General features: G+C 50.5%; 2 protein-coding genes across 2 annotated transcripts; both read left to right on the forward strand.

Moving 5' to 3' along the window:
- Positions 1 to 8120: 8120 nt before the first annotated feature.
- EI90DRAFT_3128665 (uncharacterized protein) lies at positions 8121 to 8398 on the forward strand (the record flags this gene model as incomplete). The annotated part of the gene is made up of 2 exons (XM_039064114.1): positions 8121 to 8175; positions 8223 to 8398. The coding sequence occupies 2 exons, from the start codon at positions 8121 to 8123 to the stop codon at positions 8396 to 8398; spliced, it is 231 nt and encodes a 76-aa protein (XP_038912363.1).
- Positions 8399 to 9100: 702 nt separating this feature from the next.
- EI90DRAFT_3128666 (uncharacterized protein) lies at positions 9101 to 10222 on the forward strand (the record flags this gene model as incomplete). The annotated part of the gene is made up of 3 exons (XM_039064115.1): positions 9101 to 9298; positions 9354 to 9581; positions 9632 to 10222. The coding sequence occupies 3 exons, from the start codon at positions 9101 to 9103 to the stop codon at positions 10220 to 10222; spliced, it is 1017 nt and encodes a 338-aa protein (XP_038912364.1).
- Between the last annotated feature and the right edge of the window lie 4060 nt (positions 10223 to 14282).

The following is a 14282-nucleotide window of genomic DNA, read 5'->3' on the forward strand; positions in this document are numbered from 1 at the left end:
CTGACCCACACCTCTGACCTCGTCAAGGAGTTCCACTGAACACACCCCCACACCCCAGGGAGAGAAAAGGAGAACCACCCAGCCGCTTCGAGGTGAAGCAGCTTAAGGGGGGGGTGATGTCAGGGCACACCCTGCCTGACCCAGTGCCACACCCAGCACCGCACTGCCCTACTCCACTCCCCCTGCTACCACTCCTTGTTCCTCCTCTCCCTTTTTCTTCTTTGTCTTTATTTCTATTCCACAGTCAACTTCCCTTTTCTCTATGTATCATCACACACCTAATACCGCTCCCCCGATCACCGCACCTGCTGTGCGCATTCCTGCCTACAGAGCAGCACACCTCCGGGATCTCCTGCAGAGACACCCAGAGAGGTTCGGCTGTGTGCAGAGATGATGTGGCTCCCCCCACATGACCCTGACCGCATGTATATAATAGCACCTGGGGTGGGAACAGAAGAAGCAGCCTTCTTCTCAACTTCCCACTTCAGACTAAGTGGTCGGGAATGCTCCCCTGTGATGGGATCGCTGCTACACACAGCCAACATCTGTCCCATCGGGTCCCTCGCGCCAGGACTTTGCCGCTTTCGGAGCTGTCCCTGACACTCTCCTCCATCTGTCTCTGGTTCATCCACCAACTGCCTTCTCAGCCCTTCCATGAGTGCCCTAAGGTCCTCTGGGTGCATCCGTCTGGCTTGGCGGATTTTCGGTTGCAGGCAGTCTCATGCGATGTGCCCTGGTGCATTGCAGTTGTCACACAGCCCATTCCGTCTTTGGTCTATCCTCAAGCGGTCAAGGTCCATACGTTGCAGCCCTCCCCCCACCACAGGGCAGGCTGCAGGAGGTGGCGGTGCAGTGGCAGCTGGGGGGTGCAGCAGTGGAGGGGCTGGGCATACTTGCGGGAAGGTAGTAGGGAGTGGGGGTCTTGTGGATGGGAGTTGGGGTCTGACTGGGGGCGAGCAAGGCTGCATTGCCTGGAAGCACCACCACTGGTTGTCAAGGAGGGTGGCCTCGCACTTCCACTCAGCCCAGGTTGTTGGCATGGGGCGGAGGCGGTAGATGCTCTCTCGGAGCCAGGAGTTGATCACCTGTTCAAAGTGATCTACCAGCCCTACATCTCCTAGCCACGAGGCAGGGCTGAGGATCTCGAACTCTTGGATGACCTTGTCCACAGAGTTGGTGCCCTGTTGCAGGGTGGCCAGCTTCTGCCTGGCTGTGGCCTTGCAGTTCAGGTCTTGGAACATGGCATCGAGTTCTGTGTTGAACTTGTCCATGGTGAGCCCAGGGGAGCCCATTGTCAACAGCGCGATGGTGTGCTGCATCGCCCACGCTCCTGCAGTCCCTCCCTTCATGTAGGACAAGACAAAGAGGAATTGGGAGAGGGCATCGGGGAACTCCACCACCCAAACATGGAAGTATATGCTGCATTCAGCCTTGAAGCGGTCAAGGTCTTTGGTTGCTCCTGAGAAGGGAGTGGGGGGGGGGAACTTTAGGTGGTTTTGGTCTGGGGGGCAGGTGCAGGGGCGGGTGCAGGTGCCAGCACAGGTGCGAGTGTGGGTGGGGGTTGGGTTTGAGCTTGGCTCTCTACGATGGCCTGAAGCTCTTGGAATCGGGACAGCAGTTTGTCATACTGCTCTTCGGTCACCATAGTGGGAGAGGTAGGGGGACAGGTGTCAGCTGTGCGTAGCGGCGATCCCGTCATGGGGGAGCGTCCCTGACCACTTAGTCTGAAGTGGGAAGTTGAGAAGAAGGCTGCTTCTTCTGTTCCCACCCCAGGTACTATTATATACATGTGGTTAGGGTTACGTGGGGGGAGCCACGTCATCTCCGCATACAGCCGGACCTCTCTGGGTGTCTCTGTGGGAGATCCCGGAGGTGTGCTGCTCTGTAGGCAGGGATGCACGCAGTGGGTGTGGCAATTGGGGGAGTGGCATCAGGTGTGTAATGATACATAGAGAGAAGGGAAGTCGACTGTGGAAGAGAAAGAAGAAAAAGGGAGAGGAGGAATGGGGAGTGGTAGTGGGGGGAGCGGAGTAGGGCATGGCGGTGCAGGGTGCGGTGCCGGGTCAGGTGGGGTGTGCCCTGACCAATACTGTCATGGCCATGCATTCCAGCCTGTTAGCTGCCCGTCCTGCTGCCCGAGTGTGAGCATGAGCCCCAACCCTCATCCCTATCCTCTTTGAGGACTCCCTGCTCACCCCCCCACTTGTCCCTAGGCTCCCCTGCACTTGGCTGACTCCCCCACAGTCACACTGACCTCCCTGCCCTGAGTCCGCCTCTGGCACCACACCTAGCATGACTCCGCAACATCACCTACTCTGCCCACTTGGCCCTCACCAGGCCACTACCATTCCCACACCTGACTCCGGCCCAACTCTGAGTCCAGTGCCGATACCATTGTCATCACCACTATCACAGCCCCACACCCCTTCGTTTATTTATCTGTTATTGTTTGTTTTGACCCTCGGTCATTGCTGGCCACTATGCAGCCAACCCCGCTCCTTATTCATGTTTGCTTCCGGACCCTTCGGCCTTCGGCCTGGGTCCGCTTCCATTCATTCTTTCCTCCTATATATATCCCGTATACTACATTATAGTACTTTAGCCCTAATATCGATTTGACCATGACCCCCAAGTCCTGACCCCAACAAGGCAACCCCAGTGAGTCTAAAATGAGGGCCAAGAGACAGCTAGGGGGCACAGCGCTCCTTTAGAGTCACTGAGGCCAAATGCCCTACCTGTTAGAGACCAGAAGCGAGATGAAGGAGTTGTCTCCATGGTGGAGGGCTTCGGCCTCAGCGACTCAGACCAGGAGTGCCGTGCCAAGTTACACATCCATGCCCTAATTTACTTACTGTCATATCTGTACATACCCGATCCCGATCCGACTCCTGGACCCCCATCTTCACCACCCCTGGAGTCCTACCCTACCGCTGTCCATTCTGATATTCACCTTCGGACCTGACACCACACCTCCTCTCATTTCTCATGCCACCTCCACCCTTCCATCCTTCTCCTACCCTTCTCCATCCGCTCCGATACTCACCTCAGACTGAACACCACTCTTCTCGCCACCCTCCTCCTCTCACTCCTCCTCTTACCCCTCATGACTCCTCCACCCTTCTGTCATTCTCCTCCCCTTCTCCCATCCACTCCGATACTCACCTTCGGACCTGACACCTTTCCTCTCCTCCACTCCTCACCCCACTCCTCTCTTCTCTCTCTTCCCTCTGACCCTCTTCTGCCAAACCTCTGCCAAGTTACAACCTTCCGCTGCTGTCCTGTACCCTGTACTCAGACACCACTTGTACCCTCACTCCAAGATTCCATCATAGTCCCGACCTCGGACTTTGACTCCACCTCAGCTTAAGTCCATTGCATTGGTGACCTCATACTATGTAAACACCATTGCCAGACTTTCAACCCCGCCTCTGTAACCTCTGTAAGCTCCGCAACCCCTGAGCTCCACAGATCATACTCAGCACTTTCACCACTTGTAATGTATCTTTTGTGTTTTCCCCTCATCCTTATTTGGACTGCTGCTTCTTCCCATTCTAGCCAGTTAGTCATCTTCCCACTTCACCTCATCCTCCTGCCCCTCTGGGCTTCGCCCTCCCTATCCCCTTTCGGATGTACCACAGGTTCTGACCTATGACCTTTGGTACCTGTGAGGGCACACCTGCCTGACCCGGCCCCACCTGGCCCCACTTCACCTGGTACCCCACCACCCAGTCTTCTCCTACCTCCTCCCCCCTTCCTCTTTCTTTATTTCTCCATTTCACTTCCTCTTCATTTATTTCACTTTCTCTTTATTTTGCGCTCTGGGAGATCCTGCTCTCAGGGCGTATCTTCACACCTTCTCGGGCTTTCAGCCTGAGAAGAAGTTGGTCTTCGCTTTCCATCCTCCATTCGGATGGAACCTGGAACAAGTCCAGTAGTTTTTCGGATAGCCGACGTGGGGGCTCTTCCCTTTGTTTCCCTTTGTCTGCCTTTGGGGCTTGACTTGGGGACATGAGGGGGGACTCCAGGGGATAGTTGGGCCCTGGAGTTTCCTGCGACTCTATCTGATCAGCTTTTTGGGCTGATCGTTCGGCGCTTACACATTTATCATGCAAGTCAATCACCTCGTGAGGAGGTGAGGGATCTTCCCCAGCTTGGGTTAGATTGGTATGTCATGGAGTTCTAGGGGTATTAGGCCCCACACTTACTCCACGGAAGTTTCTAAAACCTTCAGGGGCCAGCCCTGAGGTGGTTGCTACTGCCGGATCATGTTGATCCTCATCGTTGTCTGATGATGGCTTTTGGTTTGAATCTCCCATGATGGGAGATTGCGGTTTCTTAATAAACTGCTCATTTCTTTTTAGCGTTGCTGCAGATGCGACCTTGCCCTTGCAGGCGTGTTTAGGCACCATAGGCGCTACCAAGTCAGATGTTAAGAATGGATAGTTTTTGTGGGCTGTGTTGCAGGCTGGGTCAGGGTATGTATGTGCCCTGACAGATACCTGTCATTATTATAACTTCACAACAGTTGGGCCGATTGGCCTGAAATTTTGCATAGCATTAGAATTTGATTTAATATATTTTCCATGTAAATTTCATTAAGTGTTTTTTTTTAAATATCTCCATGATGCATGAATCTTTTACTGTGAAATTTTGCATCCATTGAGAATCAATCTCTTCCTTTCCAATGAGCTATTAAACTCGTCTCAGTCATTACAGGTCATCCTTTGTGCTCATTTTTGAATGTCATCCTTGTTTTCAATAAATTTTGGCTATTTCTGCATTGTCTATTGGTAGTCTTCCTGAAATCACCTTTATTGAGTCTATTTCTAATTCATCTACATTCCTTATTATGTACACAACACCAGTTTTTTGCATTAGTTCCTTTGGAACCTTTGTTCTGTGGTACTTTTGGCCTTGCCTAAGTGTGTGGACATGGGAAAGTGGTCTCTGTGGAGGTGTTCTGGTTGATTTCATGGTCAAATCTTACCTGATTGACTAAATTCTCCCAAGCATTCCATCTTATTGATGCTAAGCTCAAAGTATTTTTGTGAATTTTCTATCTTCACATTTGTCATATGAAGTCATAAAAGTTCATAAAAATTCAAACTCTTCTATCTTTCATTTCTACTTGTTGTACAGGGGGTTTTGTATTCTTGTGGCATATTTCCATGATGTTGTTTCATAGAGTGACCATTATTTCTCCTACACCACTTGTCATATCTGTACATACCCAATCCCAATTCGACTTCTGGACCCTCCACTTTACCACCTCCAGAGTCCTACCCTACCCCCATCTGCTCTGATATCCACCTTTGGACCTGGCACCACCTTCCTCCCTTCTCTCCTCTCCTTCTGACCCTCTTCTGCCAACCTCTGCCAAGTTACGACCTTCTGCCACTGTCTGTACCCTGACTCAGACACTGCTCATACTGTTGCTCTGAGATTCCATCATGCTCCCAACCTTGGACATTGACTCCACCTTGGCTTATTGCCATTTTCATAATTCCTGGCAAACCCTGTAATTCAAAAATCGTGCAATAACCTTCCAGCTCTACCTCCACGAAAACTTTGTCTTTTTCCATGATTTCACTTGCGTTAGAAAATGCCGAAGTAGGGAATGCTAGCAATACCAAATTTGATGCATAATTCAAAGGTTCATTGTGTCATCAATTTTTAGCATATATGACTGTCAAAAACCCGGATCGTACAGGGGTAAATGCGTGAGTCCAAATGCAGGCAGGGCTCAACTAGAGGGGGATCTGAGAGCTCCGGTAGTGGACCGAAGCTTCTCTAGGAAGCCCTGTTCTGCTGGATGGTACAAGAGGCTCTAAGAAGGACATGGCCTCAGCGACTCGGAGGGAGCGCTGTGCCTCTGTTACGTCTCAGTTAGTCCTTTTATTTCTTATGTCTGAGGTATCCTGTAGAACAGGAACGGGATTCACTCAAAGGGACTTTGGGTAGCATTTTAGTTGAGATTAGAACTGAGGAACTACAGGTTCTAATCTACGGGTATTTATAAAGGGGAATGGAAAGGACTTAGTCAAAGTCCGAATGACAATGGGACAACACTGAAAGGTGCTGAATGATAACGAGAGGTACTGAAAGGTGCTGAACGATATCTTCAATGGGGAACCGAGGTGTCGGACCAAGGAGGGCGGAGTAAGAGGCCGGAAAATGAATGGGAACGAGAAATGGGTAAGGGGGGTTAGCTGACTGAATGGTAAGAAGAAGATAGTTGTGCTAAGAATGGAAGGTGATTAATAAGTGATGATGTGAGTGAGATCACCGAAGGATGCGGGTAACTCCGAAAGCGGAGTTGCATATCTGAAGGATGTTGGGTGACTCAAATAAATGAAATGGGTGGAGAAATGGCTTAAGGGTATGTCACGGGATGTCGGAGGTCCGTCGGGATATCGGAGCAAATCCGGAGTCTCTGAATGTTCCGGCTCAGGACCGAGCTTCCGGGATGGGAGTGGCCAAGGTTCGGTGTGCTGCAACCAGACCGGAGCTGAGACAGTCAGGAGGGAAGGTGACTTGGGGAGTGGGGAGGCATGGTGCAGGGGATGGTGAAGTTGTTAGGAAGGTGTGGTGTGGTGGGAGTGCGCAGGGTCGGGATTCCGGGATATGACAATGACTTGCAACACGATAGTAGAAGTGCATGTATCATTGCAATCATCCATAAATCATACAAACAGTGTAGAATGATGCTGGAATGAACAAATTTTTGGAATTGGGGGATTGTGTGCAGCTTGGCACTTTGCGATGGCCCAATTGTTGCACTGTGTCAGGGCACACCCCACCTGACCCCACGCCACAACACACTGCCCTACTCTGCTCTGCCGCTATCACTCCCTGTTTCTTCTTTCCCCTTTCCTTCTTTCTTTCTATTTCCGTTCCATGGTTAACTTCCCCTTCTCTATGTATTACTACACACCTAACCCCGCTCCCCTGATCGCTGCACCTGCCACACGCATTCCTGCTCACAGAGTGGCACACCTCCGGGATCTCCTGCAGAGATACCCAGGGGAGTGCGGCTGTGTGCGGAGATGACATGGCTCCTCCCACGTGACCCCAACCGCATGTATATAATAGTGCCTGGAGTGGGAACAGAAGAAGCAGCCTTCTTCTCAACTTCCCACTTCAGGTAAGTACTGCAGCTTCTCCCCTTAATGATAATGCAACTTCCCACTTCAGACTAAGTGGTCCGGGATGCTCACCCCACAACAGGACCGCCGCTACGCATAGCTGATGTCTGTCCCATCGAGTCCCTCGCGCCAGGACCTTGCCGCTTTTGGAGCTGTCCCTGACACACTGCCATTGTTTGCAATTTGCATGGAAGCGTGAGGAAACTATACAGTTTCTTTTTAGCCAGTCCCATCTCTGAGTTTGAAAGGCTCACATCTGCAAGGAATTGTCTCTGCTGAACCATGGCAAGAAAAAAGCAAGTCAAACCGGCAGACCCACCTGCTTATGATGTTGCAACTTCCATGACTTCCATCCCACCAGTTCCAAAGGTGATTTCATGCCGAGTTACACATCAAACAGCACGAAATAGTCAGCCACTAGATGTCCTGCCGCCAACCTGTGGGACATGTGCACTTGGAAATGAGAGTGAGGTGACGCCACAGCCAATCGATCTTGAGCTGCAACACATCAATTCTGATATTGCAGAAGTCAACAACTGTGAGGTCTTAGGGTGGCTCAGCACACAAGGCCGTAAGTGATACAAGATAGTGTATTTTACGGTGGTGTGTAAGCGGTTACCCGGAGGTTCCCGCTTGCCCACGTGACTATATGTATCTAATTTACATGTGACTCGGGGTTCGGGGCTATTGCCCTGACAACAACCCTTCCAGCATACCAGTGCTTGATCTTCAGACAAAGGGCTTGACAGCAAAGGCAAAGGCCCTGACAGCAAAGCCAAAGGTCAGCGCTAAACAGAAGCACATGAATGAGATTCCGGCAGCTCTGCCTGTTGTACCCAAAACACAAACGGAACTGCCCACTGAAGTTCCCTGTCCCACTGGAGGCCAGAGTCTCCAGAGCCAGCCTGACATGTCACATTCAAGACGATTGAAGATGACAATGATACACTGAGCGAACTTGATTTAGCACCCAGCATGTCCGACTTGGATGATGACATCAGTGGAACTATTCAGGAGGACATAATTGAAGGTAAGTACATGCATCAGACTCCTTTCCAAAAAGCTGAACGGTGACAGACCGGGTTATCAACTTCGATGTCGATCTTGGCAACATGACAAAACCCATCCCAATAAAGATTGCTGGTTCCTGGGTCCTGTTCCAATACCACATTGCAATGGCAATGGAGTTTGAAGAATCCGAGTTGAGACTTGGCTATAAGCTTAGCACCGAGACCAAAGTGGCAAAGTGTTAGACACTGGTCCAGGGTCGGCACCGAAGGTCGCTGTTGCGGGCCGCTATAGGCCACGATGGCCATGATGCCGTGAACAAGGCCCAAGGGTAGGGCATTTGGCCTCAGCGACTCTAAAGGAGTGCTGTGCCCCCTAGCTGTCTCTTGGCCCTCATTTCAGACTTACTGGGGTCAGGACTTAAGGGGTCATGGTCAAATCGATATTAGAGCTAAGGTATCATACAGGATATATATAGGGAGAATGAATGAATGGAAGCAGACCTGGGCCGAAGGCCGAAGGGTCCGGAAGCAAAAGGGAACAAGGAGTGGGGTTGGCTGCACTTCAGCCGGCAATGACCGAGGGTCAAAACAAACAATAACAGATAAATAAAGGAAGGAGTGTAGGGCTGTGATAGTGGTGATGGTATCATAGTGGCACCAGACTCGGAGTTGGGCCGGAGTCGGGTGTGGGAATGGTAGTGGCCCTGTAGGGGCCAAGTGGGCAGGGTAGTGGAGTTGCACTGGGCATGGTGCCAGAGGCAGATTCAGGGCAGGAGGTTGGTGTGGCTGTGGGGGAGTCGGCCAGGTGCAGGGGAGCCTAGGGGCAAGCAGGGGAGTGAGCAGGGAGTCCTCAGGGAGGATAGGGCTGAGGTCGGGGCTTGTGCTCACGCTCGCATAGCAGGAATGGGCTCGGGCAGCATCAGGATGGGCGGCTAATGGGCCAGAATGCACAGCCATGACACAAAGTTCCACAGTGTTGCGAGTGAGATGGAATACCAGCTCATGCAAACAACGGTTGCATATGAACTACAGAAGCAAGTGGAGCTTTTGAAGAAAAACGGAAAGAAAAGCAGCCAGCCAGGAGCCACTCCCAAACCATTGGCTATTTCCATTCAGGACATGTGCCCAGCATCGGAAAAAAAGGTGAGTAGTCTAGTAATAATACTGCAATATATATACTTACATACCCTAAATGTAGTCTATTGCTCACACCAACAAAAAATCAGCAAAGTCACCATTAGGCCACCGATTGAAGGCTGATGTTGAGGACTCAGAAGCCCCAACTCTTATGCACCAGTATTTTGACCAGCTCCAGAACAAGTATGGGAAGTGTAACAAGCACAGGAATAAGCTTTGCCTCATTCTGAGGGATGGAACCCATTACTTTCTCACTATTGAGCAACTGAGGCTGTGGGCAATGTCAATGGTAACTTTCAGACCTTGCACATTCCTTATATCATTCTCATCATTTTGTAGGAACTAGGGGCAGCCGATCTCAACTCTCCACCAAAGGTGCTGAATGTCCCATTGGCAAATCACCCGACACATCATGCACCATCTGTTACCAGGCAACCATCATCAAGCATGGTGATCAGAAGTCCAGTTGCCCAGCTGAGCTCTGATGTGCCACCAATACAGAGTATAAGTGGATCTCTTCTGCACTCAGTCATATCCATGCATACCCAATCCCGACCCGACTTCCGGACCTCCTCCTTCCCCACCTCCGGAGTCCTACCCTACCGCTGTCTGTTCCGATACTCACCTTCGGTCCTGGCAACACACCTCCTTGTACCTCCCATGCCACCTCCACTCCTCCTTCCCTCTCCTCCCCTATCTCTGTCCACTCCGATACTCACCTCAGACCGAACACTGCCCCTCTCGCCACCCTCCTACTACTCCTCCTCCTACTCCTCCGCTCCTCCCTCACAACACCTCCACCCTTCCGTCATCCTCCTACGCTTCTCCCATCCACTCCAATACTCACCTTCAGACCTGACAACACTCCTTTCCGCCACTCCTTCCCTCTTCCCTCTCTCCTCTCTCTTCCCTCTAGTACTCTTCCGCTGACCTCCTGCCAAGTTACGACCTTCCACCGCTGTCCTGTGCTTCATACTCGGGCACTGCTCGTACCTTGCTCCGAGCCTCCATCATAGTCCCTACCTCGGACTTTGACTCCACCTTGGTCTTAGTCCATTGCATTGGTGACCTCATACTACGTAAACACCATTGCCAATATTCCTCGGACTTTCAACCCCACCTCTGTAAGCTCCGCAACCTCCGAGCTTCATGGATCATCTTCGGCACTTTCGCCGCTTGTAATGTATCTCTCGTGTTTTCCCCTCATCCCTATTTGGACTGCTGCTTCTTCCCATTCTAGCCAGTTAGTCATCATCCCCACTTCTCCTCATCCTCCTGCCCCTCTGGGCCTCGCCCTCCCTACCTCCTTTCGGACGTATCACAGGTTCTGCCTTATGACCTTCAGTACCACTCCGCTTCTGTCTTCCCTTTGTTCCTGTTCGGATGTCTTCGTTCCGATTCGGATCCCCTTTGTTTCCTTGTGCTTTTTCCCCCTCCATTATATATATTGGTGCTTGTACATACTTGTTTTGGGCTCAGTCCGAAATCGACCTGAAATGCCCCCTAGAGACTTCCTGCTCGCCTACTGTGAAATTAAGGACCAAATGGACAAACAGCAATGGCACAGCGCTCCACTTGAGTCGCTGAGGCCAAGGTCCTTCCATGCTATGTAAGTCTCTGATTCCACTCCAGAGTCGTCTGAATCCGCACCTCATCTCTAACAATACAACCTTATCCCCTCAATTTCTATATCATTTCTGTGTCATCATAGCTTTAGGTGTCCAACTATGCTACATGACAGTCAACACTCTGCTAGAAACCCTTGATTGCATGGATGTGGATTCCAATCTTACCTCAGTCTATGGCCACCAATTCCGGCAGCAAGCTTTCCAAACAGTCGCTGATTTATTTGAGATGGAGTACTTCACACCAGCTGTACTCCATAATCTTTTTGAACCAAATCTGCCATTTGGATTGGCTTTGTGCATTATGAGGTGCACACACGAGGAGGTCCAGCGCATTCAAAATCTCTACTTCACTGGTGACCATTCTGTCATTTGTTGATCATCTCATGCTCATTCACACCCATCCCAAAACTTTTCCTTGTTGCAGCTATGCACTGTATATACCCCAACATTCCATACCTGAAATTACAGTGCTTGAACCATGAGGTGGCAAGCTCAGGCGTGATAGAGGAAATGTACTGATGAAGGCAGGTAGCCACAGCAACCAAGGCATTGGCATTGTTTTGGATGGACATATCTTGACATAACATCTCATCACACTGTGCAAGGGATTTGACCCAGCCAAAGGAGGGTTTGATTGGGCTGAAATCTGGGCTATAAGGGGAAAGATAAACCAAGTGTTTGCCACTGAACAATATCTTTTAGGCTGTCAGGGCACACCCACCTGACCCAGCTCCACCTGGCCCAACCTGACCCGGTACCCCGCTGTCCACCCCTCCTCACCTCCTCCCCCTTTTCCCTTCCTCTCTCCTCATCCATGCTTCCTCACTTTCCTCCTATCTTACTTCTTCTTTATTTTCTCTTTATTCTACATGGATGACCTTCTTTGTATCAATGTACCATTGACCCATCTGCAGCATGCCCACCATACACCCAACCCAGGCACCTCGGGCGACTTCCTGCTGTGCCCAGTACACATGCCTGCACTGGATGCCCTTGGGATCTCCCATGGAGACACCCAGGTGGTTACGGCTGTGTGCGAGGGTGACCTGGCACCTGTCATGTGATCTAAGCCATATGTATATAAACGAACCTGAAGTGGGAACTGAAGAAGTAGCCTTCTTCTCAACTTTCCACTTCAGTCTAAGTGGCCAGGGACCACTGTCCCACATCGGGCCTGTCAGTACACATGCCCAATCTGCCCCCCCCAGGCTCTCAGCCCTGGACACTACACCTGGGCTCCCTCGACCCTGGATGAGTCCCTGACACCAGACCCGGACCTGCATGGATGCTCCGCCCTGCATGCTCCACATGCCGCATGCTCCAGGCCCGGTTCCCACTCCTCATGTGACTTCCGGGTATCCCCGGAAGTTTTCGCCATATTGGGCCACTGTGGGAAAGTGAGAAGTTAACCTTCTTCTCACTTTCTTCCCCACAGTAGGCAAGTGTATCTTACTTGCCTTCTATCTTATTCCACTTTCTTACCCACAGTAGTTATGCCCTGAGATGGGCTGTGTTTACAGGCTAGACTGTGGACTGTAGAGAGGGGTCATGGGGACCCGGGGTCCATCCCCTGACAAGGGCATACCTGGCTTCTATCATTGCTCAAATATCCTCACCATTATGAATCCTACAATTGTCCATTACGATAACAGAGGAGGGGAGTGGGAAGTCGTTCATTTGCTGGAGGCCCTCAATAAAATTGGTGAAGCGCTCGGCATCAAATGATCCTTCAACGATATTGAGCCACATAATGCCATTGATGGAAAGTGTCATATCCATTCCTGGCCATCGACTTCCGGTCCCTCTGATCCCTCCGTTCCAACTCCGCTCCTCCCTCACTAACCTCGGAGCCCCCATTATTCCGCAATCCTCTCGGTACCCCTCGATGGTCACCACCCCCTCATTTCAATTTATTACCTACGCCTCCCTAAGTACGGAGCCCCGAAGACTTCCGGACAGCTCCGACGTCCGCTAGCGCACCCCCACCTCCGCTGGGCAATACACTCGCCTGCCCTGCAGAGTCCACCTTCAGGCTTATCCCTCCTTTCCGTTTCTGGGTTATCGCCTGCCTTTCCGCTAACCCCGCAAACCAACTTGTCGGTAATATTCAGTCGGCTAATGGTTAAACCCCATTAGCTCCGCTCCGTTCGGCTCCGCCAATTGCAGAACCATCTCCGCTGTAACCATATATATATCCCACTTGTACATAGGTTACGCCCCAGTAAAAAAATCAACTAGAGTTACCCCCCTAGGTTCTAATTGCCAGTCAGTAAGTTAGGGCACGGACGTGTCACTAGGCACAGCGCTCTTGGCAGAAGTTGCTGAGGCCGAAGCCCTCCGTTACGGAGACATTCCTTCGTCTCGAATCTGGTCTCTGACAGAAAGCGCAGGCAATACAGAGTACCTGTAAAGCCATTTAGCATGTGCATGCCATCCAGTAACTCATGAAAAGTGATAGATGCTCCATGGGCTCCATGGAATTTCATGAAAATCCATGAAAATTCATGGGATTCCATGGGATTCCATGAGATTTGTTGAAATTTCATGAAATATCATGGATTTTCATGGATTTTCATGGAGTTCCATGGATTTTCTGACAAATTACATGACTTTACAGCCTCCCATGGGTGGTCATGGGCTTCTGTGGATGTTCATGGAATCCCATGGATATTCATGGACTCCCATGGGCATTCATGGACTCTCATGGGTACCCATGGGTGCTCATGGACACCCATGGATGCTCATGAACTCCCAAAGGCCATTTATGTAACAGCTTCTATGTGCTCATTATTTTGCTCTGTTACAAGGATTTGACACTCAATGCTGCCACAGTGATGTGCAGATGGTCAGAGCAGAGGGGGGGTTTCCATTGTTCAATCAAGTGTGAAGCAAATATTGCCATAATTAATGATGAAAGTTACTGAAGACAGGTAACACTGACATGTCTATATTCACCAATACTATTTACATAAATTTTGCTGTGATCAAAACTGATGGAGATGTATGCATGTTTTTCCCTGGGCTCCTCACATGTATGATGCACCTGTGATTGGTTGTAAGGATTGTACTCCCCACCCTTAACCATATATGTAGCCTCATTACGGCATGTACTGATGGACTGGGAGTGTGAGGCTACACCAGTGCTTAAACAAGCACACCAACATATTCAGTGGACACTTGCAGTTGTGGCACAAAAATCAAAGTCCATATTTATTATTATAGAAATGGGATTTTCCCATTTTTAGCCTCTTACAGGCTCTGTGGAGTACAGTATCCCATGCCATGTAAATAGTTAGTATCCAACAACTATCATCACACAAAACCTGACCCAACCATGTTATTGTAAACCCAGCTCTCACAAC

Source organism: Cantharellus anzutake (assembly GCF_015039405.1).
Source record: "Cantharellus anzutake strain C23 chromosome Unknown EI90scaffold_51, whole genome shotgun sequence".
NCBI lineage: Eukaryota > Fungi > Basidiomycota > Agaricomycetes > Cantharellales > Hydnaceae > Cantharellus > Cantharellus anzutake.